The sequence below is a fragment of the Coregonus lavaretus genome (assembly GCF_964263955.1).
Source record: "Coregonus lavaretus genome assembly, chromosome: 20".
NCBI lineage: Eukaryota > Metazoa > Chordata > Actinopteri > Salmoniformes > Salmonidae > Coregonus > Coregonus lavaretus.
In genome coordinates this window covers 43,321,392-43,348,184 of record NC_140007.1, presented here as the reverse complement: position 1 = coordinate 43,348,184, position 26,793 = coordinate 43,321,392, and the positions used below count along the sequence as shown (strand labels likewise).

General features: G+C 44.3%; 1 protein-coding gene across 1 annotated transcript in view; it reads right to left on the bottom strand.

Annotated features, from left to right (window-relative positions):
- Nucleotides 1-23,252, bottom strand: part of LOC311148021 (protein kinase C zeta type-like) — a gene marked incomplete at its 5' end in the record, with an annotated part of 159,918 nt that extends 136,666 nt beyond the window's left edge. Inside the window, one exon of the mRNA XM_084184904.1 lies at nucleotides 23,182-23,252. Within this exon, the coding sequence (XP_084041030.1) occupies nucleotides 23,182-23,252 (71 nt within the window). The remainder of the gene's footprint in view (nucleotides 1-23,181) is intronic.
- Between the last annotated feature and the right edge of the window lie 3,541 nt (nucleotides 23,253-26,793).

Genomic DNA, 26,793 nt, shown 5'->3' with positions numbered 1-26,793 from the left:
ATTAGGATTTGTTATCTGTAATGGTTAATGATACATTTGGCATTGTTGTGCACTGTTGGCATATACACTGAACAAAAATATAAACGCAACATGTAAAGTGTTGGTCCCATGTTTCATGAGCTGAAATACAACATCCCCGAAATTTTCCATACGCACAAAAAGCTCATTTCTCTTAAATGTTGTGCACAAATGTGTTTACATCCCTGTTAGTGAGCATTTCTCCTTTGCCAAGATAATCCATCCACCTGACAGGTGTGGCATACCAAGAAGCTGGTTAAACAGCATGATCATTACACAGGTGCACCTTGTGCTGGGGACAATAAAAGGCTACTACAATGTGCAGTTTTGTCACACAACACAATGCCACAGAGTTCTCAGGTTTTGAGTGAGCATGCAATTGCAGGAATGTTCCCCCAAGCTGTTGCCAGAGAATTGAATGTTCATTTCTCTACCATAAGCCGCCTCCAACGTCATTTTAGAGAATTTGGCAGTACATCCAACAGGCCTCACAACCGCAGACCATGTGTATAGCGTTGTGTGGGTGAGCGGTTTGCTGATGTCAACGTTGTGAACAGAGTGCCCCATGGTGGCGGTGGGGTTATGGTATGGGCAGGCATAAACTACGGACACAATTGCATCTTATCGATGGCAATTTAAAGCACAAAAATACCATGACGAGATCCTGAGGCCCATTTTGAGGCCCTTTTAAAAAATGTATATATATCTGTGACCAGCAGATACATATCTGTATTCCCAGTCATGTGAAATCCATAGATAAGGGCCTAATTAATTGATTTCAGTTGACTGATTTCCTCATATGAACTGTAACTCAGTAAAATCTTTGAAATTGTTGCATGTTACGTTTATATTTTTGTTCAGTATAGATCAATTAGCACATCTTTTTTTTCCATTCCAGTGTGGGCCTTGCCCTTGTGTTCTAAACATGAATATTTTCTTCCATTCAGAGTACTCGAAAAAAAACACCATGTGAGTACTTGAACAGTCCAAAAATGGACAATGCCCATCCCTGCATTGCTCTCTGTTCAATAGCAACTCATCATAAGTACTCTCCTTTGGTTGAGTCAATGACACTAGAAAAGGCCTACAGTTCTCTGCTATGGGTAGCAGGTGTTATGGGGTAGCCATGGCAACTACTATGTATAGGTTAATTTTGACTTGTTCTACAATATGCATTTATGGTTTTCTATACAGAGACCAGTTTGAGTCCAATGACAGACAGTGGCTTCATACAAGCCAGAGGCAAGAGACACAAGGCTCCTCTTCTCACAACTCACAGCTGCATTCTACAATACACCAGCTAGACAGCTGTATTCTACAATACACCAGCTAGACAGCTGCTCTGTGCTTTGTTAGAGAGAAAATTGGCAACCTGGGCAAGTCATTCTTATTCATTGACTAAAATAATTCAGTTCCCTCATGCAGTTAAACAGGTGTCTCACTATTTGTGAACATTTTAAGTGAAATATAAAAGGCTAGATGAAAAAAATCAACCAGCTATTAGCAAACAGCTAAAGCAAATAGCTAACAGCTATTTATAAACTATGTATTTAACAAACTATGCAAAATAGGCAACCAGTGTCTAGTAGTTAGCCTGGTGGAACCAGCCTGATAGCTGCGTTCACTATTATGTTTAGAAGTTAAACGTGATCAGGCTGGTTCCACCAAGCTATCCAGTAGTAGGATATTTCCATGAAATATCAGAGGCACAGCATATACAGAAAAGGTTGGCGGCACTGATGAGATGGCTAGCCTAATTGGAAGTGGATTGCAAATCCAACTCACATTCATTGGCATGTGGTGAGCAGACCATTCATTATAATGCAGGTTTCACTTCTGTTTCTCGGCTACTAGGCTACTATTGACGTGGACACAGACACCCGTGATTGTTCCTTGTTTGTGGCTCAAACCATTGCCAGGTCTCAGCTGTTGACTGCATCATGGTTGGTGCTGCGGCCATCTGCCGGATTCAGAGCGTCTATTTGTTGGCACAAAATGGCTACCTACCCTGCATCGCCAGACCGGTGGCAGGCTACATTTTGATGGATAGGTTAATATCGTTATCACCATACAATGGTATCAACTGGTGAACTGCATTTGTAATCCATTACAAATCCATAGGCCTACATCAAATCACTGAAAATATTTGGTTTATTTTCATATTTGAATCTAAAATAGTCATTTAACATTCTGACAATTGAGATTACGCTTCTCCTACATAAATTCATAGGTGACCTTGTGGACACCCTTTGATATGGACACTGTAAACTGTAGTGTGTTCATTTTCAACACCACACCTCATTAGGCCAACCTAACCCGCTACTGTTTGAATCTGCTACTGTTGACAACACACAAACCCAATTCAGAATATGGGCATTGACCAATGGGGCCAATAGGCAGCAAACATAGCGTATATTAGATATGTTCAGGATCATTTAAGCCAGATATACAGTGGGGAAAAAAAGTATTTAGTCAGCCACCAATTGTGCATGTTCTCCCACTTAAAAAGATGAGAGAGGCCTGTAATTTTCATCATAGGTACACGTCAACTATGACAGACAAAATGAGGAAAACATTTCCAGAAAATCACATTGTAGGATTTTTTATGAATTTATTTGCAAATTATGGTGGAAAATAAGTATTTGGTCAATAACAAAAGTTTCTCAATACTTTGTTATATACCCTTTGTTGGCAATGACACAGGTCAAACGTTTTAAGTAAGTCTTCACAAGGTTTTCACACGCTGTTGCTGGTATTTTGGCCCATTCCTCCATGCAGATCTCCTCTAGAGCAGTGATGTTTTGGGGCTGTCGCTGGGCAACACAAACTTTCAACTCCCTCCAAAGATTTTCTATGGGGTTGAGATCTGGAGACTGGCTAGGCCACTCCAGGACCTTGAAATGCTTCTTACGAAGCCACTCCTTCGTTGCCCGGGCGGTGTGTTTGGGATCATTGTCATGCTGAAAGACCCAGCCACGTTTCATCTTCAATGCCCTTGCTGATGGAAGGAGGTTTTCACTCAAAATCTCACGATACATGGCCCCATTCATTCTTTCCTTTACACGGATCAGTCGTCCTGGTCCCTTTGCAGAAAAACAGCCCCAAAGCATGATGTTTCTACCCCCATGCTTCACAGTAGGTATGGTGTTCTTTGGATGCAACTCAGTATTCTTTGTCCTCCAAACACGACGAGTTGAGTTTTTACCAAAAAGTTCTAGTTTGGTTTCATCTGACCATATGACATTCTCCCAATCCTCTTCTGGATCATCCAAATGCACTCTAGCAAACTTCAGACGGGCCTGGACATGTACTGGCTTAAGCAGGGGGACACTCAGGATTTGAGTCCCTGGCGGCGTAGTGTGTTACTGATGGTAGGCTTTGTTACTTTGGTCCCAGCTCTCTGCAGGTCATTCACTAGGTCCCCCCGTGTGGTTCTGGGATTTTTGCTCACCGTTCTTGTGATCATTTTGACCCCACGGGGTGAGATCTTGCGTGGAGCCCCAGATCGAGGGAGATTATCAGTGGTCTTGTATGTATTCCATTTCCTAATAATTGCTCCCACAGTTGATTTCTTCAAACCAAGCTGCTTACCTATTGCAGATTCAGTCTTCCCAGCCTGGTGCAGGTCTACAATTTTGTTTCTGGTGTCCTTTGACAGCTCTTTGGTCTTGGCCATAGTGGAGTTTGGAGTGTGACTGTTTGAGGTTGTGGACAGGTGTCTTTTATACTGATAACAAGTTCAAACAGGTGCCATTAATACAGGTAACGAGTGGAGGACAGAGGAGCCTCTTAAAGAAGAAGTTACAGGTCTGTGAGAGCCAGGAATCTTGCTTGTTTGTAGGTGACCAAATACTTATTTTCCACCATAATTTGCTAATAAATTCATTAAAAATCCTACAATGTGATTTTCTGGATTTTTTTTCCTCAATTTGTCTGTCATAGTTGACGTGTACTTATGATGAAAATTACAGGCCTCTCTCATCTTTTTAAGTGGGAGAACTTGCACAATTGGTGGCTGACTAAATACTTTTTTCCCCCACTGTAAATCTGTATTTGTATTTCCATCATTTTAGGGCAGCCAGTGGTGATATGGTTAGTATTTCACTGATCTCGGTTAACCAGAAGTAAAATTCTCGCGAAAGTTGTCACTTCCCGTTTAACTTCTGGGGGGGACTGACATTAATAATTGGGATTTCCGTTTTGTGAAGGAAGCAAAGTGTCCTCCCTTGCAAAAGGAAACTCTCGGCCAGATCCCTCCCTTCAGCGAATTTCTCCCGTGTGTATGATCCGTGTGGATACACGTGCGAAGCAGTAAACATGGAAGTGAGTGCGGATGTTTTCAACACAACAATTTTGAATCTTAGCAGTGTCCATTCCATCCCGTAGTTTAAGCCAATGGGTGACTGGCAAAGGGGACGTTTTAACATGCTTGCCAACTGGCTATGGCAAAAGTTTAAATATACTGTATAATAATATTAATTTAATTAATACAGCCACAGTATATGAAACCAAAACAAACCCATTTCATTTAGCAGGTTAATGTGCTTTGTTCAACCACTAAGTTAATAAGAGGCAGTAGATACCCTGAGTGTACAAAACATTAGGAACACCTGCTCTTTCATTTTACATTTTACATTTTAGTCATTTAGCACACACTCTTATCCAGAGCGACTTACAGTTAGTGAGTGCATACATCTTTCCATGACATAGACTGATCAGGTGAATCCAGGTGAAAGCTATGATCCCTTATTGATGTCATTTGTTGAATCCACTTCAAATCAGTGTAGATGAAGGGGAGGAGACGGGTTAAAGAAGGATTTTTAAGCCTTGAGATAAGTGAGTTCTTCAAACAACAGTGTTCAGCAAACAGTTGATAGGACAGGCAGTGGACGAAGTGCACGCTGTTGTTCACCGGTAAGTCTACATTTCAGACGAGCTCGTTGCCATTGCAGCTATCTGAATCAGGCAGCTTTAGATGTGAGGGAAAATGTTATATATATTGAACAAAAATACTCCACAGTTTCATCAGCTGTCCAGGTGGCTGGTCTCAGACGATCCCGCAGGTGAAGAAGCCGGATGTGGAGGTCCTGGGCTGGCGTGGTTACACGTGGTCTGTGGTTGTGAGGCCGTTTGGACGTACTGCCAAATTTTCTAAAACGACGTTGGAGGTGGCTTATGGTAGAGAAATTAACATTACATTCTCTGGCAACAGCTCTGGTGGACATTCCTGCAGTCAGCATGCCAATTGTACGCTCCCTCAAAACTTGAGACATCTGTGGCATTGTGTTGTGTGACAAAACTGCAGATTCTGGAGTGGCCTTTTATTGTCCCCAGCACAAGGTGCACCTGTTCCAAGCTGTTCACCAGCACAGCAGCATTGATTTGATCAAGAATGTCCAATATCCTGGCCTCCTGAGTGGCGCAGTGCTAGAGGCATCACTACAGACCCGGGTTCGATCCCGGGCTGCATCACAACCGGCCGTGATCGGGAGTCTCATAGGGCGGCACACAATTGCCCCAGCATCGTCCGGGTTAAGGGAGGGTTTGGCCGGGGGGGGGGGCTTTACTTGGCTCATCGCGCTCTAGCGGCTCCTTGTGGCGGGCCGGGCACCTGCAGGCTGACCTCGATCAACAGTTTCCTCCGACACATTGGTGCGGCTAGCTTCCGGGTTAAGCAGACGGGTGTTAAGAAGTGCAGTTTGGCGGGTCACGTTTCGGGGGACGCATGACTCGACCTTCGCCTCCCGAGCCCGTTGGGGAGTTGCAGCGATGAGACAAGATCGAAATTGGGGAGAAAAAGCGGGTAAAAAAACAACAAAGTGAGAGATCATATTGATACATACAGTATAAGCATTACACATTATTGTTTCGGAGGTGCCAATGTGAAACATGGTATTTAATGAAAATATACAGTGCATTCGGAAAGTATTCAGACCCCTTGACTTTTTCCACATTTTGTTACGTTACAGCCTTATTCTAAAATTGATTAAATTATAATTTTTCTTCTCATCAATCTACACACAATACCCCATAATGACAAAGCGAAAACAGGTTTTTAGAAATTTTTGCAAAGGTATTAAAAATAAAAAAACAGAAATACCTTATTTACATAAGTATTCAGACCCTTTGCTATGACACTCAAAATTGAGCTGAGGTGCATCCTGTTTCCCCTGATCATCCTTGAGATGTTTCTACAACTTGATTGGAGTCCACCTGTGGTAAATTCGATTGATTGGACAGGATTTGGAAAGGCACACACATGCCTATATAAGGTCCCACCGTTGACAGTGTGTGTCAGAGCAAAATCCAAGCCATGAGGTCTAATGAATTGTCCGTAGAGCTCCGAGACAGGATTGTGTCGAGGCACAGATCTGGGGAAGGGTACCAAAAAATGTCTGCAGCATTGAAGGTCCAGGAACACAGTGGCCTTCATCATACTTAAATGGAAGAAGTTTGGAACCACCCAGACTCTTCCTAGAGCTGGCTGCCCGGCCAAACTGAGCAATCGGTGGAGAAGGGCCTTGGTTAGGGAGGTGACCAAGAACCCGATGGTCACTCTGACAGAGCGCCAACGTTCCTCTGTGGAGATGGGAGAACCTTCCAGAAAGACAACCATCTCTGCAGCACTCCACCAATCAGGCCTTTATGGTAGATTGGCCAGACGGAAGCCACTCCTCAGTAAAAGGCACATGACAGCCCGCTTGGAGTTTGCCAAAAGGCACCTAAAGGACTCTCAGACCATGAGAAACAAGATTCTTTGGTCTGATGAAACCAAGATTGAACTCTTTGGCCTGAATGCCAAGCGTCACGTCTGGAGGAAACCTGGCACCCTCCCTACGATGTTTTTCAGCGGCAGGGACTGGGAACGATCTAGGGATCTAGGGAAAGATCTAGGGAAAGTCAGGATCTAGGGAAAGATGAACGGAGCAATGTACAGAGAGATCCTTGATGAAAACCTGCTCCAGAGCGCTCAGGAACTCAGACTGGGACGAAGGTTCACCTTCCAACAGGACAACAGCCCAGGAGTGGCTTCGGGACAAGTTTCTGAATGTCCTTGAGTGGCCCAGACAGAGCCCGGACTTGAACCCGATCGAAAATCTCTGGAAAGTCCTGAAAATATCTGTGTAGCAACGCTCCACAGCCAACCTGCCAGAGCTTGAGAGGGTCTGCAGAGAAGAATGGGAGAAACTCCCGAAATACAGGTGTGCCAAGCTTGTAGTGTCATACCCAAGAAGACTTGAGGCTGTAATCGCTGCCAAAGGGTCTGAATACATATACATACATATAAGTTTATGTAAATGTGATATTTACGTTTTTTATATTTAACACATTCGCAAAAGTTGTTTTTGCTTTGTCATTATGGGGTATTGTGTGTAGATTGATGAGGGGGAAAAAACGATTTAATAAATGTCTATATAAGCCTATAAAGTAACAAAATGTGGAAAAAGTCAAGGGGTCTGAATACTTTCCGAATGCACTGTAAATGTAGAACGAACGGTCCGTCTTTAGTGTTTCCCCGGGGGTACAATAACTACTGAGCACAGGGCTTGAAATCACTGTCCCAGTTTAAGCACCGCCTTCGCTTAATTCGGATTCGTCCAAATAATAAATGAAGAAAACCCAAAACCAGGAACTACTGCTGCTTGTAATCACATAATTGACAGATTCTCTAAGTTTACATGTGAATCTGTCCACAAGAGATTAGTATTTGACAGATTGTGGTGTAGGGTGGTATTTGGGGTTGTTCTGTATGACAGGTTGTGGTGTAGGGTGGTACTTGACATGTTTTGGTGGGGTGGTATTTGGGGTTGTTTATCTGACAGGTTGTAGTGTAGCTCAGTTGGTAGAGCATGGCGCTTGCAACGCCAGGGTTGTGGGTTCGATTCCCACGGGGGGCCAGTATGAAAATGTATGCACTAACTGTAAGTCGCTCTGGATAAGAGCGTCTGCTAAATGACTAAACATTTTTTTTAAATGTGGTGTAGGGTGGTATTTAACAGGTTGTGGTGTGGTGTAGGGTGGTATTTGACAGGTTGTGGTGGTGTAGGGTGGTATTTGACAGGTTGTGGTGTGGTGTAGGGTGGTATTTGACAGGTTGTGGTGTGGTGTAGGGTGGTATTTGACAGGTTGTGGTGTGGTGTAGGGTGGTATTTGACAGGTTGTGGTGTGGTGTAGGGTGGTATTTGACAGGTTGTGGTGTGGTGTAGGGTGGTATTTGACAGGTTGTGGTGTGGTGTAGGGTGGTATTTGACAGGTTGTGGTGTGGTGTAGGGTGGTATTTGACAGGTTGTGGTGTGGTGTAGGGTGGTATTTGACAGGTTGTGGTGTGGTGTAGGGTGGTATTTGACAGGTTGTGGTGTGGTGTAGGGTGGTATTTGACAGGTTGTGGTGGTGTAGGGTGGTATTTGACAGGTTGTGGTGTGGTGTAGGGTGGTATTTGACAGGTTGTGGTGTGGTGTAGGGTGGTATTTGACAGGTTGTGGTGGTGTAGGGTGGTATTTGACCGGTTGTGGTGGTGTAGGGTGGTATTTGGGGTTGTTTCGTGACTGACTCCTATGGGGAGGGAGATGGGAACCGCTTGGGCCTCAGCAGCAGACTACAGTTACCCTCACTAGGCACATCCTCTGCCAACATGGCACACACACACACACACACACACACACACACACACACACACGTGCACACATACACAGAGAAACGGACACATGGGCTGTGTTTACACAGGCAGCCCAATTCTGATAATTGTTTTACTGATTGGTCTTTTGACCAATCAGATCAGCTCTCAAAAAGATCTGATGTGAAAAGATCTTATGTAAAAAAGTTCTGATGTGATTGGTTAAAAAAAAACAATGAATGGAAAATATATCAGAATTGGGCTGCTTGTGTTTTAATCACATCAGATCAGATTTTTTTCAGAGCTGATCTGATTGGTCAAAAGACCAATTAGTGGAAATAAATATCAGAATTGGGTTGCCTGTCTAAACACAGCCTTAGATCCATAGAGGATCCTACCTTATCTTTAATCATCTCAGAACCCGGAACCAATTTGTGCAAGCGCTAGATAGTTTAACGCCTGTCACAAGAGATTATCTTGGCATACAAACCTAAGGAATACAATCTCTAGTTAATATGAACATTACAAAAAACTCAATTGTTTGTTGGTGGACTTCACAAAACCCTTTTTTCCCTACATTTTCTTTGATCCAATTAGCCTATTGAGTAGTCAACAAACTCTGGGTGTCAGTCCACTGTTTCAATCTGCCTTGTTTAAACCAACTCTGGGTGTCAGTCCACTGTTTCAATCTGCCTTGTTTAAATGCCAATGTTTTGTTTGAACACAAGTACAACAACACACTAAGGTTGGCCAACATCCCTTTAGCTACTGTTAGTTCCAGTATTTCATTTATGAGCTTCAGGGTTGTGGCCACAACAATTGTAGAGGTATGTTTTAGGTCAGGTGTGGCAGCTAGCGTCCCTAACGGCATGTGCAGGAAGCAGGTCTCTGACACTTACAGTACCAGTCAAAAGTTTGGACACACCTACTCATTCAAGGGTTTTTCTTTATTTGTACTATTTTTTACATTGTAGAATAATAGTCACGACATCAAAACTATGAAATAACACATATGGAATCATGTAGTAACCAAAAAGTGTTAAACAAATCAAAATCTATTTGAGATTCTTCAAAGTAGCCACCCTTTGCCCTGATGACAGCTTTGCACACTCTTGGCATTCTCTCAACCAGCTTCATGAGGTAGTCACCTGGAATGCATTTCAATTAACAGGTGTGCCTTGTTAAAAGTTAATTTGTGGAATTTCTTTACTTCTTAATGCATTTGAGCCAATCAGTTGTGTTGTGACAAGGAACCAAACATGCGTCGAAATCACTAAGCAGTGTACTTCGAAGCAGCATGCCGATGTTTGGTTAAATTACATAATCTGGTGTTACAATCTGTAGCTAATTCAGAGCCTAATGCCATGTAAGGACTTAAAGAATACGGTTGTGGATACTTCTCATGATACAGTGGGGAGAACAAGTATTTGATACACTGCCGATTTTGCAGGTTTTCCTACTTACAAAGCATGTAGAGGTCTGTAATTTTTATCATAGGTACACTTCAACTGTGAGAGACAGAATCTAAAACAAAAATCCAGAAAATCACATTGTATGATTTTTAAGTAATTAATTTGCATTTTATTGCATGACATAAAGTATTTGATACATCAGAAAAGCAGAACTTAATATTTGGTACAGAAACCTGTTTGCAATTACAGAGATCATACGTTTCCTGTAGTTCTTGACCAGGTTTGCACACACTGCAGCAGGGATTTTGGCCCACTCCTCCATACAGACCTTCTCCAGATCCTTCAGGTTTCGGGGCTGTCGCTGGGCAATACGGACTTTCAGCTCCCTCCAAAGATGTTCTATTGTGTTCAGGTCTGGAGACTGGCTAGGCCACTCCAGGACCTTGAGATGTTTCTTACGGAGCCACTCCTTAGTTGCCCTGGCTGTGTGTTTCGGGTCGTTGTCATGCTGGAAGACCCAGCTACGACCCATCTTCAATGCTCTTACTGAGGGAAGGAGGTTGTTGGCCAAGATCTCGCGATACATGGCCCCATCCATCCTCCCCTCAATACGATGCAGTCGTCCTGTCCCCTTTGCCCTTTGCAGAAAAGCATCCCCAAAGAATGATGTTTCCACCTCCATGCTTCACGGTTGGGATGGTGTTCTTGGGGTTGTACTCATCCTTCTTCTTCCTCCAAACACGGCGAGTGGAGTTTAGACCAAAAAGCTATATTTTTGTCTCATCAGACCACATGACCTTCTCCCATTCCTCCTCTGGATCATCCAGATGGTCATTGGCAAACTTCAGACAGGCCTGGACATGCGCTGGCTTGAGCAGGGGGACCTTGCGTGCGCTGCAGGATTTTAATCCATGACGGCGTAGTGTGTTACTAATGGTTTTCTTTGAGACTGTGGTCCCAGCTCTCTTCAGGTCATTGACCAGGTCCTGCCGTGTAGTTCTGGGCTGATCCCTCACCTTCCTCATGATCATTGATGCCCCACGAGGTGAGATCTTGCATGGAGCCCCAGACTGAGGGTGATTGACCATCATCTTGAACTTCTTCCATTTTCTAATAATTGCGCCAACAGTTGTTGCCTTCTCACCAAGCTGCTTGCCTATTGTCCTGTAGCCCATCCCAGCCTTGTGCAGGTCTACAATTTTATCCCTGATGTCCTTACACAGCTCTCTGGTCTTGGCCATTGTGGAGAGGTTGGAGTCTGTTTGATTGAGTGTGTGGACAGGTGTCTTTTATACAGGTAACGAGTTCAAACAGGTGCAGTTAATACAGGTAATGAGTGGAGAACAGGAGGGCTTCTTAAAGAAAAACTAACAGGTCTGTGAGACCCGGAATTCTTACTGGTTGGTAGGTGATCAGATACTTATGTCATGCAATAAAATGCTAATTAATACCTTAAAAATCATACAATGTGATTTTCTGGATTCCGTCTCTCACAGTTTAAGTGTACCTATGATAAAAATGACAGACCTCTACATGCTTTGTAAGTAGGAAAACCTGTAAAAATCGGCAGTGTATCAAATACTTGTTCTCCCCACTGTATGTATCCATTAACCTATTGATCCGTCATAGTAAAAATCTAATCAGAGTCCTCTGTAGCTCAGCTGGTAGAGCACGGCGCTTGTAACGCCAAGGTAGTGGGTTCGATCCCCGGGACCACCCATACACAAAAAAATGTATGCACGCATGACTGTAAGTCGCTTTGGATAAAAGCGTCTGCTAAATGGCTTATTATTATTATTATTATTATATTTGTCATGTACACAGGATACAGCAGGTGTAAAGTAAAATGCTTTAATTTTTACATTTACAGTCATTTAGCAGAAACTCTTATCCACAGTGATTTACAGTAGTGAGTGCATACATTTTCATACTTTTTTGTACTGGTCCCCCATGGGAATCGAACCCACAACCCTAGCGTTGCAAACGCCATGCTCTACAAACTGAACCACACGGGACTTTAATGGCATACTCATGTCCCATGTCAACACTTCCCTGTGGACCTTTCTTTAACGTGACTTCATATAGGCACTTCGATGTAATTACGTTAACATGTACACTGAGTACACAGAACATTAGGAACTGGTTCAAAGGCACTTAAATATTTTGTCTTGCCACTTCACCCTTTGAATGGCACACACACGATCCATGTCTCAAGGCTGAAAAATCCTTCTTTAACCTGTCTCCTCCCATTCATACACTGATTGAAGTGGATTTAACAAGTGACATCAATAAGGGGTCATACTGTAGCTTACACCTGGATTCACCTGGTCAGTCTATGTCATGAAAAGAGCAGGTATTCTTAATGTTTTGTACACTCAATGTATGTTGTATGTTCTGGGATGCTGACGGGAGAGGTTGTGTTTTCTCTAGCAGGAGGTAAGCTTGGCTTCTTATATGGTGTTGAGTAAAGCTTAAACCATGTATTTAGATTGTAGGTAGGTATTGTAGTTAGGTATTATAGGTAGTTTACTCAGGTAGTTATTGAAGGTTATTGTAGGTAATTATTGTAGGTAAGGACTGTATTCGGCGGACTCCGGCGAAGCACGAGGCTAGCCTACCCACTACTTGGACCAACAAAGCTAGCTAGCTAGCGGGTAGCTACCGGTAACTTTTAGCAACTGTGGTTAGCTGTTTCCAATGTTATTTCACGCTTAAGAGTACCTGTAATTGAGCCAGCTAGCTGCCACCTTCAGCTGTTTTTCTAACCTCATTATCATTAACGTTAGGTGGTTGGTAGCTGCTGTACTTAATTTCGGCTACTGATTGCAGTCTGCCAGTTTGGCTTTATACATAGCTTGGGCTTTGTCGAGTAAGGCTTAAACTATGTATTTAGATTGTAGTTAGGTACTATAGGTAGGCATCGTGGGCTGTATATTATTAAGTAGTATAGGTAGGCATCGTGGGCTGTTGTGGGTAGCTGTTGTGTAGTTATTGTAGGTTACTTTTGTATTCGGCGGTGCCGGATGTAGCACGAAGCTAGCTAGCTAACTCACCTCCTGGATTAGCTGGCGAGTTGCTATTAGCAACGGTTGCAACTAAAAACAATATCCTTTTAGCCAGCTACATTCGTTCGCAGCGACGCCGTTTTTCAAACAAAGTCAACACAGTAGCCATTGCTAGCCAGCCAACACTACCAGCAGGCTGTGGTAGCTAAATACAATATCTTTGTGCTAGCTACCCAACGTTTAATCGTTGCTGCGTTATGAAAGGTAAGCTTGGCTTCTTATATGGTGTTGAGTTAAGCTTAAACCATGTATTTAGATTGTAGGTAGGTATTGTAGTTTGGTATTATAGGTAGCTTACTCAGGTAGTTATTGAAGGTTATTGTAGGTAATTATTGTAGGTAAGGACTGTATTCGGCGGACTCCGGCAAAGCACGAGGCTAGCCTACCCACTACTTGGACCAACAAAGCTAGCTAGCTAGCGGGTAGCTACTGGTAACTTTTTGCAACTATGGTTAATTGTTTCCAATGTTATTTCATGCTTAAGAGTACCTGTGATTGAGCCAGCTAGCTGCTACCATTCAGCTGTTTTTCTAACCTCATCCGAGGCATTAACGTTAGGTGGTTGGTAGCTGCTGTACTTAATTACAGCTACTGATAACAGTCTGCTGTAGTTTACAACAATTCTAATTTCTAAAGTGGAAGTTGGGAGAGTTTTACTCGGGTGGTTCAGTGAAACAATTATAGTTTCTGAGGTGGAAGTTGGGAGAGTTATATATATTTATTTTTTTTTGGTGAGGGAGGCCTGCTCTCTCCTTTCCCTGATGTTTAGTTCATTTCATCCCGATCTCCTCTGCATTATTGTAGCCATCTGCTGCAGCCTGTCAACTATGCCTCTGCCTATCCCTGTTCTCTCCTCTCCGCACAGGCTACACAAACGCCTCACACCGCGTGGCTGCTGCCTCTCTAACCTGGTGGTCCCTGCACGCACCACACACCTGGAGTTCCAGGTCTCAGGCAGCCTCTGGAACTGCCGTTCTGCCGCCAACAAGGCTGACTTCATCCCAGCCTATGCCACCCTCCAGTCCCTCGACTTCCTGGCACTGACGGAAACATGGATTACCACTGAAAACACTGCTACTCCTACTGCTCTCTCCTCGTCTGACCATGTGTTCTCGCATACCCCGAGAGCATCTGGTCAGAGGGGTGGTGGCACAGGAATCCTCATCTCTCCCAAGTGGTCATTCTCAATTTTCCCCTAACCCATCTGTCTATCTCCTCATTTGAATTCCACGCTGTCACAGTCACTAGCCCATTTAAGCTTAATATCCTTGTCATCTATCGCCCTCCAGGTTCCCTTGGAGAGTTCATCAATGAGCTTGACGCCTTGATAAGTTCCTTTCCTGAGGATGGCTCACCCTTCACAGTCTTGGGGGATTTCAACCTCCCCACGTCTACATTTGACTCATTTCTCTCTGCCTCCTTCTTTCCACTCCTCTCCTCTTTTGACCTCACCCTCTCACCATCCCCCCCCACTCACAAGGCAGGCAATACGCTTGACTTCATCTTTACTAGATGTTGCTCTTCTACTAATCTCACTGCAACTCCCCTCCATGTCTCCGACCACTACTTTGTATCCTTTTCTCTCTCGCTCTCCTCCAACACTACTCACTCTGCCCCTACACAGATGGTAACGCGCCGCCGCAACCTTCGCTCTCTCTCTCCCACTACTCTCTCCTCTTCCATCCTATCATCTCTTCCCTCTGCTCAATCCTTCTCCCTCCAATCTCCTGATTCTGCCTCCTCAACCCTCCTCTCCTCCCTTTCTGCATCCTTTGACTCCCTGTGTCCCCTATCCTCCCGGCCGGCTCGGTCCTCCCCTCCAGCTCTGTGGCTTGATGACTCATTGCGAGCTCACAGAACAGAGCTCCGGGCAGCTGAGCGGAAATGGAAGAAAACTAAACTCCCTGCCGACCTGGCATCTTTTCACTCCCTCCTCTCTACATTTTCTTCATCTGTTTCTGCTGCTAAGGCCACTTTCTACCACTCTAAATTCCAAGCATCTGCCTCTAACCCTAGGAAGCTCTTTGCCACATTCTCCTCACTGCTGAATCCCCCCCCCCCCCCCCCCCCCCCCCCCTCCTCCCTCTCTGTGGATGACTTTGTCAACCACTTTGAAAAGAAGGTTGACGACATCCGATCCTCGTTTGTTAAGTCTAATGACACTGCTGGTCCTGCTCACACTGCCCTACCCTATGCTTTGACTTCTTTCTCCCCTCTCTCTCCAGATAAAATCTTGCGACTAGTGACTGCAGGCCGCCCAACAACCTGCCCGCTTGACCCCATCCCCTCCTCTCTTCTCCAGACCATCTCCGGTGACCTTCTCCCCTACCTCACCTCGCTGATCAACTCATCCTTGACCGCTGGCCATGTCCCTTCCGTCTTCAAGAGAGCGAGAGTTGCACCCCTTCTCAAAAAACCAACACTCGATCCCACTGATGTCAACAACTACAGACCAGTATCCCTTCTTTCTTTTCTTTCCAAAACTATTGAGCGTGCCGTCTTTAGCCAACTCTCTTGCTATCTCTCTCAGAATGACCTTCTTGATCCAAACCAGTCAGGTTTCAGGACTGGTCATTCAACTGAGACTGCTCTTCTCGGTGTCACGGAGGCTCTCCGCACTGCTAAAGCTAACTCTCTCTCCTCTGCTCTTGTCCTTCTAGACCTGTCTGCTGCCTTTGATACAGTGAACCATCAGATCCTCCTCTCCACCCTCTCCGAGCTGGGCATCTCCGGCGCGGCTCACTCCTGGATTGCGTCCTACCTGACCGGTCGCTCCTACCAAGTGGCGTGGCGAGAAGCTGTCTCCGCACCACGTGCTCTCACCACTGGTGTCCCCCAGGGCTCAGTTCTAGGCCCTCTCCTTTTCTCCCTATACACCAAGTCACTTGGCTCTGTCATATCCTCACATGGCCTCTCCTATCATTGCTACGCTGACGATACACAACCAATCTTCTCCTTTCCCCCTTCTGATAACCAGGTGGCGAATCGCATCTCTGCATGTCTGGCCGACATATCAGTATGGATGACGGATCACCACCTCAAGCTGAACCCTGGCAAGACGGAGCTGCTCTTCCTCCCGGGGAAGGACTGCCCGTTCCATGATCTCGCCATCACGGTTGACAACTCCGTTGTGTCCTCCTCCCAGAGTGCGAAGAGCCTTGGCGTGACCCTGGACAACACCCTGTCGTTCTCCGCCAACATCAAGGCGGTGACCCGATCCTGCAGGTTCATGCTCTACAACATTCGGAGAGTACGACCCTGCCTTACACAGGAAGCGGCACAGGTCCTAATCCAGGCACTTGTCATCTCCCGTCTGGATTACTGCAACTCGCTGTTGGCTGGGCTCCCTGCCTGTGCCATTAAACCCCTACAACTCATCCAGAATGCCGCAGCCCGTCTGGTGTTCAACCTTCCCAAGTTCTCTCACGTCACCCCCCTCCTCCGCACACTCCACTGGCTTCCAGTTGAAGCTCGCATCCGTTACAAGACCATGGTGCTTGCCTATGGAGCAGTGAGGGGAACGGCACCTCCGTACCTTCAGGCTCTGATCAGTCCCTACACCCAGGCGAGGGCATTGCGTTCATCCACCTCTGGCCTGCTGGCTCCCCTTCCTCTGCGGAAGCATAGTTCCCGCTCAGCCCAGTCAAAGCTGTTCGCTGCTCTGGCACCCCAATGGTGGAACAAGCTCCCTCACAACGCCAGGACAGCGGAGTCACTCACCACCTTCCGGAGACATTTGAAACCCCACCTCTTTAAGGAACACCTGGGATAGGATAAAGTAATCCTTCTACCCCCCCCCCCCCCCCCCCCCCCAAAAAAAAAAAAAAAAGTATAATTGTAAAGTGGTTATCCCACTGGCTATAGGGTGAATGCACCAATTTGTAGTCGCTCTGGATAAGAGCGTCTGCTAAATGACGTAAATGTGCCCTTGAGCAAGGCACTTAACCCTAATTGCTCCTGTAAGTCGCTCTGGATAAGAGTGTCTGCTAAATGACTAAAATGTAAATGTATAGTGTGCGTCATCTCTTAGAAAAATGCTTAGGTTAGAGTCAAACGTCAGGAAAGTCAAAGCATTATCCTACGCATGAAGAGATTCCCAAAAGCCTGGCAGTGATGAGCGAGGTATGAAATGATTCACTATGACAGATCAAAGCCCATGTGAATCTCTAAGTGCAGGTAGAGGCTCACTGCATGTCTCAGACAGCTCAGGAGCTCCTTTGCACACGAGAGCCCACTGAGTTAAAGGGATAGTTCACCTGAAATTAAAGTTTGCCAGACTTTTTCATGCCTTAAAAGGTGGTCTAGTCAAGCTGAACCCATATACCACACCATCTGTGGTTGTAGTTCCTATATGCAATAGGAGACATCTACAGGCTCCAAAACTGGAATTAAAGATAGTCACCATGTAAATAGATGACATGGGTCCCATCTTCCCTTTTCATTTTTACTTCAGTGTGACCTATCCCTTTAACGATAACTAATATTGCTGCTCATAATGGGTTGCTAGGCAACTGAAAGAATTAGGCTGTCTGCAAACGGACACTCAGCCCACCAGAGCCACACAATATTACCTCCCCCACCCCTTTAAATATGTTTAGAATTGGGGAATAACCAATGCATCCGGAGAGCGCCGAAAGAGGGCTGAAGCAATTCTGAGTATTCAAATTCTACCTCAGTCAACTTCCCCACATTATCACAGACTCCATCATTTTCATTGCATAACTAGGCACTGTCGAGCTGTAATCTTCAAACCTTGAACAGTACTTCCTACCTGTGCATGCACACTTCCTTATTCATGTTCATTTGCGGGTTTGTAATGTCGATGTGACACACAAAGTAAATACAATGGGCAAAAGTGAGGGCTATGTATAACAAGACTCAAAGCGTTCAGTCATCAACAGAGAAATACACTACATGACCAAATGTATGTGGACAACTTTTCGTCGAACATCTCATTCCAAAATCATGGGCAGTCAAGTTCTTCAACACCGATCTCAAAAAACAATTTCTGTATGGATCTCGCTTTGTGCACAGGGGCATTGTAATGCTAAAACAGGAAAGGGCCTTCCCCAAACTGTTGCCACAAAGTTGGAAGCACAGAATCATCTAGAATGTAATTTGTATGCTGTAGCGTTAAGATTTCCTTTCATTGGAACTAAGGAGCCTGAACGATCGAAAAACAGCCCCAGGCCATTAATTCCTCCTCCACCAAACGTTACAGTTGGCACTATGCATTGGGGCAGATAGCGTTCTCCTGGCATCCGCCAAACCCAGATTCGTCCATCAGACTGCCAGATGGTGAAGCGTGATTCATCACTCCAGAGAACGCATTTCCACTGCTCCAGAGTCCAAAGTCGGCAAGCTTTACAACACTCTAGCCTACGCTTGACATTGCGCATGGAGGTCTTAGGCTTGTGTGTGGCTGCTCGGCCATGGAAACCCATTTCATGAAGCTCCCGACAAACAGTTATTGTGCTGTCGTTGCTTCCAGAGGCAATTTGGAACTCTGTAATGAGTGTTGCAACCGGGGACAGATGATTTTTACTCGCTTCAGCACTCGGCGGTCCCGTTCTGCGAGCTTGTGTGGCCTACCACTTTGTGGCTGAGCCGTTGTTGCTCCTAGACGTTTCCACTTCACAATAACAGCACTTACAGTTGACCAGGGCAGCTCTACCAGGGCAGAAATGTTACGAACTGACTTGTTGGAAAGGTGGCATCCTATGACGGTGCCACGTTGAAAGTCACTGAGCTCTTCAGTAAGGCCATTCTACTGTTAATGTTTATCTATGGCGATTGCATGGCTGTGTGCTCGATTTTATACACCTGTCAGCAACGGGTGCCTGAAATAGCCGAATCCACTAATTTGAAGGGCTGCCCACATACTTTGTATATATAGTGTTAAGTGATTCCCTTCAAACATTCAGAGAGTCTGAACCTGACCTTTCAGTGCACAGCAGGTCTGGTTAATAAGCCAATTGGGTGATGTTATGTTATTGTATAGCGCCAGCCCACTAGCCTAGGCCATAGTCATCTTCTCTGCCTTTCTTTTTGGCACAATGATTTGTTTAGGATGGGGTGGGATCTTCAGAGCCTCCGCAAATCAAGGACACTGACATTTTGCATATTCAAAAAATAGCTTATCAAACATCCAAGTATATCCTGAGCTTGGCTCGACTCTCATCCGCTGAGGTGTGACTGATCAGGACTTTTGTTGGCAAGACATTGAAGGAGCATCCTTATCACAAGGTTGCAGCCCATCATTAACATTTGATGCATTGCATCTGAGCCATTATAAGTTGCAATCATTTTTTACCCCAAGACAATTAAGGACATCGTTTGTTTGTTTCAACAACCAGAAACGTGTTATTAAGAATATAGCCTCCAGGGTTATGGGTTCATCTCCAGAATGTAGAAGAGAATATGGGTCCCTATTCACATTGCATCTCATTAGAGTGCTGGTCTGGGATCAAGGAATCAGCTCTTGTTCACTAGGATTGTAAAGGCAAAACTGACACTAGATCAGCACTCCTAGTCTGAGAAGCTTTGGGAATACTAACACTGGTGTTTGGCCATATGAGACCACATCCTATTCTGACAGGAATTATTGCCAAGTTGTTCAGGGGGCATCATCGTTCCCCATTTATTATTAACACCGCAGCCCTCAACCTCGTAACCGCCAAGCCTTACATCTATCTACCTACCTACAAGAACCTTTTGTCTGTAGACAAACTAGTATGTTTAAACTAGCACATCACCTTGGCTCCCTCTTACGGCTATGTCAACAGCCAGGCCCAGATTTGTTTGACTGCCCGTCCCAGCAACACTTAACACACGTCTGTTAAATAATAGCATCAGCCACCTACAATAAAAGCACCGATATCACTGCAATTTTGCAATCCTGGAATGTGACGATGATTCTCCAGTGACACTGATTCAAGGAAACAACTTATGAACTTGAATTATGCAATGTAGTTGAATATTTATTTATTGCCTTACCTCCATAACTTACTACATTCGCACACACTGTATATATATTTTCTGTTGTATTTTTGACTTTATGTTTTGTTTACCCCATATGTAACTCTGTGTTGTTGTTTTTATCACACTGCTTTGCTTTATCTTGGCCAGGTCGCAGTTGTAAATGAGAACTTGTTCTCAACTGGCTTCGTGGTTAAATAAAGGTGAAAAAAAAAAAAAAAAAATACACATGGTTGTCTAAGTCCCTGAACGTGTTTAGTAATGATTAGGCCTGAGATGAATAAGAAAGGTCTTATCAGCCTATCAAACATGGTATGGCCATTACTTTCTGATAATATTGTAGCGAACGGCGGGGCAGGGAAGTGAACCCGGGTCGCTGGCGCGAAAGTCAAACACCCTACGCATCGCGCCAATAGTGTTAACGTGGCTCATATAGTAAGGATTGCTCCACTGCCACCACCGAACAGGAAGGCACCGTGCTTCGACTACTCAGTCCTCTCACACGTCCGGGCCGTGCTTTCCGATGGCCTCACAGCCGCCATCCTACTTCTGACACCAATGTAGCGAACAGCGGGGCAGGGAAAATAACCCAGGTCGCTGGCGTCGAAGGCAAACACTCTACCCATCGCGCCAATAAGGTTAACCCACTTGGTGGGAATTGTAATGTGGCTCATATAGTGACGATCACTCCAATATGACCAGGGTTGTTTATGTCCAACTATATGTATGTACATGTATGTGTCACTGTCCCATATCCCCATTCCCATGTAAACTCAGCAAAAAAAGAAAAGTTCCTTTTTCAGGACCCTGTCTTTCAAAGATAATTCGTAAAAATCAAAATAACTTCACAGATCGTCATCTACAGGGAGACAGGACGGACAGCTGATCGTCCTCACAGTGCAGACCACATGTAACAACACCTGCACAGGATCAGTAAATCCGAATATCACACCTGCAGGACAGGTACAGGACGGCAACAACAACTGCCCGAGTTACACCAGGAACACAATCCCTCCATCAGTGCTCAGACTGTCCGCAATAGGCTGAGAGAGGCTGGACTGAGGGCTTGTAGGCCTGTTGTAAGGCAGGTCCTCACCAGACATCACCGGCATAAACGTCGCCTATGGGCACAAACCCACCGTCGCTGGACCAGACAGGACTGGCAAAAAGTGCTCTTCACTGACGAGTCGCGGTTTTGTCTCACCAGGGGTGATGGTCGGATTTGCATTTATCGTCGAAGGAATGAGCATTACACCGAGGCCTGTACTCTGGAGCGGGATCGATTTGGAGGTGGAGGGTCCGTCATGGTCTGGGGCGGTATGTCACAGCACCATCGGACTGAGCTTGTTGTCATTGCAGGCAATCTCAACGCTGTGCGTTACAGGGAAGACATCCTCCTCCCTCATGTGGTACCCTTCCTACAGGCTCATCCTGACATGACCCTCCAGCATTACAATGCCACCAGCCATACTGCTCGTTCTGTGCGTGATTTCCTGCAAGACAGGAATGTCAGTGTTCTGCCATGGCCAGCGAAGAGCCCGGATCTCAATCCCATTGACCACGTCTGGGACCTGTTGGATCGGAGGGTGAGGTCTAGGGCCATTCCCCCCCAGAAATGTCCGGGAACTTGCAGGTGCCTTGGTGGAAGAGTGGGGTAACATCTCACAGCAAGAACTGGCAAATCTGGTGCAGTCCATGAGGAGGAGATGCACTGCAGTACTTAATGCAGCTGGTGGCCACACCAGATACTGACTGTTACTTTTGATTTTGACCCCCCCTTTGTTCAGGGACACATTATTACATTTCTGTTAGTCACATGTCTGTGGAACTTGTTCAGTTTATGTCTCAGTTGTTGAATCTTGTTATGTTCATACAAATATTTACACATGCTAAGTTTGCTGAAAATAAACGCAGTTGACAGTAAGAGGATGTTTATTTTTTTGCTGCGTTTATTATATGATGGCACTTGGTCCCCATCCCACCAGTCCAACTTTAAACAAATTACAACTTTTAAGGCTTTATGAAGCCATTATAAATCCAGTATGAGGCTAAATAGATGCTTCAGAAATCATTGCAAATATAACGTTATAGGTTATGCCACTTTTGACAAAGCATCATCATGTAAGGACCTTTAAATCCCATTATCCCACTGTTATACCGAGAAGATTGAACGACTGCTAGTTGTTTTTTTTTGTAGTCGTTCAATCTTCTCGGTGTAACAGTTGGGATAATGGGACAATTCCGAGTCCAACTCATTTCTCATCCTTGGATTGAGGTACGTTTTCTGAGCCATATCTCGTGCTGGCTCCATGATGTCTTAATCTACACAGGAATGCTGTCAGACCCTAGTGCAGCTGTAAGCAAGTGGTTCGGATCTGCTGGCTACCTTTGCTTCAGCCTTTATAACTTGTAGTTCATTATAAGTGTGACCATCCCACCTTGCCTTTGAGCAACTTTGGTTTTAGAATTGGGAGGGACATTTTATTGTATATATATATTTTTTAATCCTGTTGTATAAACACTCCAGACAGCCTACCCGACTGCTCGGACGCGTCCGCATAGTTCTAAAGCACACCGTTGCCTCGTTTTGTATCACATTCCAATAATACAACTTGGGGGGACAAAAATGCAATTTCATGCCCGTCCGTCCGTCCCGTCCCCAGTGAAAGTTGCGCCCCTGCTTTGAGCTACCTAATGCCCTAGGCTATAATGACTATTTCGCACCTAGGACTTATTTAAATTCACAACATTGTTATTCCATTTGTGACAGTGACACTCATGTCAGTGTGAAACAGTTTTGAAACGAGCATAGGCTAAACTACAAAGTGTTCTGCTAGCCATACTGTAGGACTGAAACGGTTATCAATGGGGAATTCCAACTCTAACCATTCCACAGGTTGTTTCGTCGTCGATACATCAACAAAAGACGCAGTTTCTCATTATTTTTTCATCTAGAAGACAGCCAACCTCCATACTAGTTACTTTGTTAGAAGCCGAATGTTGCAAATGCAATCCGGTTTAAAAATTGATACAAAGTAACCCTTGAGTGACCGCTCGAAGCCTCGAGGACATAACCGACTTGCTAAATACTCACCCGCTGTAGTGCGCTTTAATTGTCACGTACTCCGAGCCCAGGCCCATCAGGGATCCGTAATTTGAAGGCATTGTAATCCAGGATAGGAACTACCAGGCAACTAAATAAACCTGTATCAACAGGCCTCATTTGAAGATAAACATTTCCATGGCACATTTGGTATTGACCGCTCGATTGAAACTATGCCGTTATGCGACGTGTCAAGCATGAAATATCCAACTACCTGCCTTTCATGGAATTCGCACGGAACGTTTTATATTCGTCATTCTGGACACGGTCGTCTCCGGTGAAATGGGGCTATGGTTACCGACCGTAGGGGGCGGAGAAAACGCACTGCCAGGGCTGGCTGGCCTGGTCCAAATCACCTGTTGACAGTGTTGGGTAAAACTAACAATACCTTAATAGAAAATGACTCAAGTCAAGTGAAAGTCACCCAGTAAAATACTACTTGAGTAAAAGTCTAAAAATATTTGGTTTTAAATATACTTAAGTATCAAAAGTAAAAATCATTTCAAGTTCCTTATATTAAGCAAACCAGACAGCCCAATTAAAACAATTATTATAATTTACGGATAGCCAGGGGCACACTCCGATACTCAGACATAATTTACAAATTAAGCATGTGTGTTTAGTGAGTCCTCCAGAGGCCGTAGGGACCACCAGGGGTGAATTAGACAATTTTCCTGTAAAAATGTAACAAGTACTTTTGGGTGTCAGGGAAAATGTATGGAGTAAAAAGTACATTATTTTCTTTAGGAATGTAGTGAAATAAAATTTGGCAAAAATATAAATAGTAAAGTACATGGCCCGGTTGCATAAAACGTTATGTTAATTTCTCCCTAATCTTTTACCTTAAAGTTTCCTTGACTTTAAGTCAGTTGCACAAAACATTTTAAGTTAAATTTCCCCCTTCAATTAAGTGAAAAGGTTAAGGGTGCCCATGAGGTCCCTTAACTGCTTCATTCAGTATGGATATCGATGTAAACAGCATTTGTGGAGGTGAATATTGCTTTCATCTGCTCTGGTTACAAAAGGAAAACATCAACCAGATAGCTACTTGGCTAAACAATGGAAGGTGCACAATCCATGACTACAAAGCTAGCTGGCTAGTTAGTTATAGCTACTCTGTAAGCTAGTATTTTTACTTAAGTACTTTAAACCAATGCCCGTTGATTTAGGACATTTACCTAAGTAAAATATGGCAGTCATTTACATTTTAAGGGCCATGATCCGCTTTGTGAAATTACTGGTACAAATTCAGGAAATGAACAAATTTAATCAAAGCACTTGAGTTTTCCTTTGTGACATTTTTAGTAATAACCTTTTCTTAATTACCCTAAGTTTGAAGATATATATATATATATATATATATATATATATATATATATATATATATATATATATATTAAGTGTTTGTAATCATTAATCAGAAGGTTACAACCAAACCGAGACCGACCCTCACCTGTTCTGATCCCTGAGCTATTAGGTTCTGATTAGCCCATTATATCTCGGCTCCAGGGTTCCATCGATTGAGATAGAGAAGTTCTTGAGTGTGGCTGTAACTGTTCCACTTGTGCGCCATCTCATGGATTTACAGAGTAAATGCATTTATGAGACTCAAACCATTAGGCTACTACTGGAAACAGTTAACTTGTATTCATGTATTTAGTGACATGTATTAACAAATTGTATTTAAGAAATTGATCCTAGCAACAAATTAGGCACCACTGTATATACAATAACGGTCAAAAGTTTTAGAACACCTACTCATTCAAGGGTTTTTCTTTATTTTTACTATTTTCTACATTGTACAATAATAGTGAAGACATCAAAACTATGAAATAACACATATGGAATCATGTAGTAAACAAAAAAGTGTTAAATCAAAACATTATTTATATTTGAGATTCTTCCAATTCTCTTAACCAGCTTCATGAGGTAGTCACCTGGAATGAATTTCAAATAACAGGTTTGGCTTGTTAAAAGTTAATTTGTGGAATTTCTTTCCTTCTTAATGCATTTGAGCCAATCAGTTGTGTTGTGACAAGGTAGGGGGGTATACAGAAGATAGCCCTATTTGGTAAAAGACCAAGTCCATATTATGGCAAGAAAAGCTCAAATAAGCAAAGAGAAACAACAGTCCATCATTACTTTAAGACATGAAGGTCAGTCAATACGGAACATTTCAAGAACTTTGAAAGTTTCTTCAAGTGCAGTCGCAAAACCCATCAAGCGCTATGATGAAACTGACTCTCATGAGGACCGCCACAGGAATGGAAGACCCAGAGTTACCTCAGCTGCAGAGGATAAGTTCATTAGAGTTACCAGCCTCAGAAATTACAGCCCAAATAAATGCTTCACAGAGTTCAAGTAACAGACACATCTCAACATCAACTGTTCAGAGGAGACTGTGTGAATCAGGCCTTCATGGTCGAAATGCTGCAAGGAAACCACTACTAAAGGACACCAATAAAAAGAAGAGACTTGCTTGGGCCAAGAAACACGAGCAATGGACATTAGACCGGTGGAAATGTGTCCAAATTGGAGATTGTGAGGGAAAAAAGTATTTGATCCCCTGCTGATTTTGTATGGTTGCCCACTGACAAAGACATGATCACTCTATAATTTTAATGGTAGGTTTATTTGAACAGTGAGAGACAGAATAACAACAAAAAAATCCAGAAAAATGCATGTCAAAAATTTTATAAATTGATTTGCATTTTAATGAGGGAAATAAGTATTTGACCCCTCTACAAAACATGACTTAGTACTTGGTGGCAAAACCCTTGTTGGCAATGACAGAGGTCAGACGTTTCTTGTAGTTGGCCACCAGGTTTCCACACATCTCAGGAGGGATTTTGTTCCACTCCTCTTTGCAGATCTTCTCCAAGTCATTAAGGTTTTGAGGCTGACGTTTGGCAGCTCGAACCTTCAGCTCCGTCCATAGATTTTCTATGGGATTAAGGTCTGGAGACTGGCTAGGCCACTCCAGGACCTTAACGTGCTTCTTCTTGAGCCACTCCTTTGTTGCCTTGGCCGTGTGTTTTGGGTCATTGTCATGCTGGAATACCCATCCACGACCCATTTTCAATGCCCTGGCTGAGGGAAGGAGGTTCTCACCCAAGATTTGACGGTACATGGCCCCGTCCATCGTCCCTTTGATGCAGTGAGTTGATGCCAAAGAGCTTGATTTTGGTCTCATCTGACCACAACACTTTCACCCAGTTCTCCTCTGAATCATTCAGATGTTCATTGGCAAACTTCAGACGGCCCTGTATATGTGCTTTCTTGAGCAGGGGGACCTTGCGGGCGCTGCAGGATTTCAGTCCTTCACGGCGTAGTGTGTTACCAATTGTTTTCTTGGTGACTATGGTCCCAGCTGCCTTGAGATCATTGACAAGATCCTCCCGTGTAGTTCTGGGCTGATTCCTCACCGTTTTCATGATCATTGCAACTCCACGAGGTGAGATCTTGCATGGAGCCCCAGGCTGAGGGAGATTGACAGTTATTTTGTGTTTCTTCCATTTGCGAATAATCGCACCAACTGTTGTCACCTTTTCACTAAGCTGCTTGGCGATGGTCTTGTAGCCCATTTCAGCCTTGTGTAGGTCT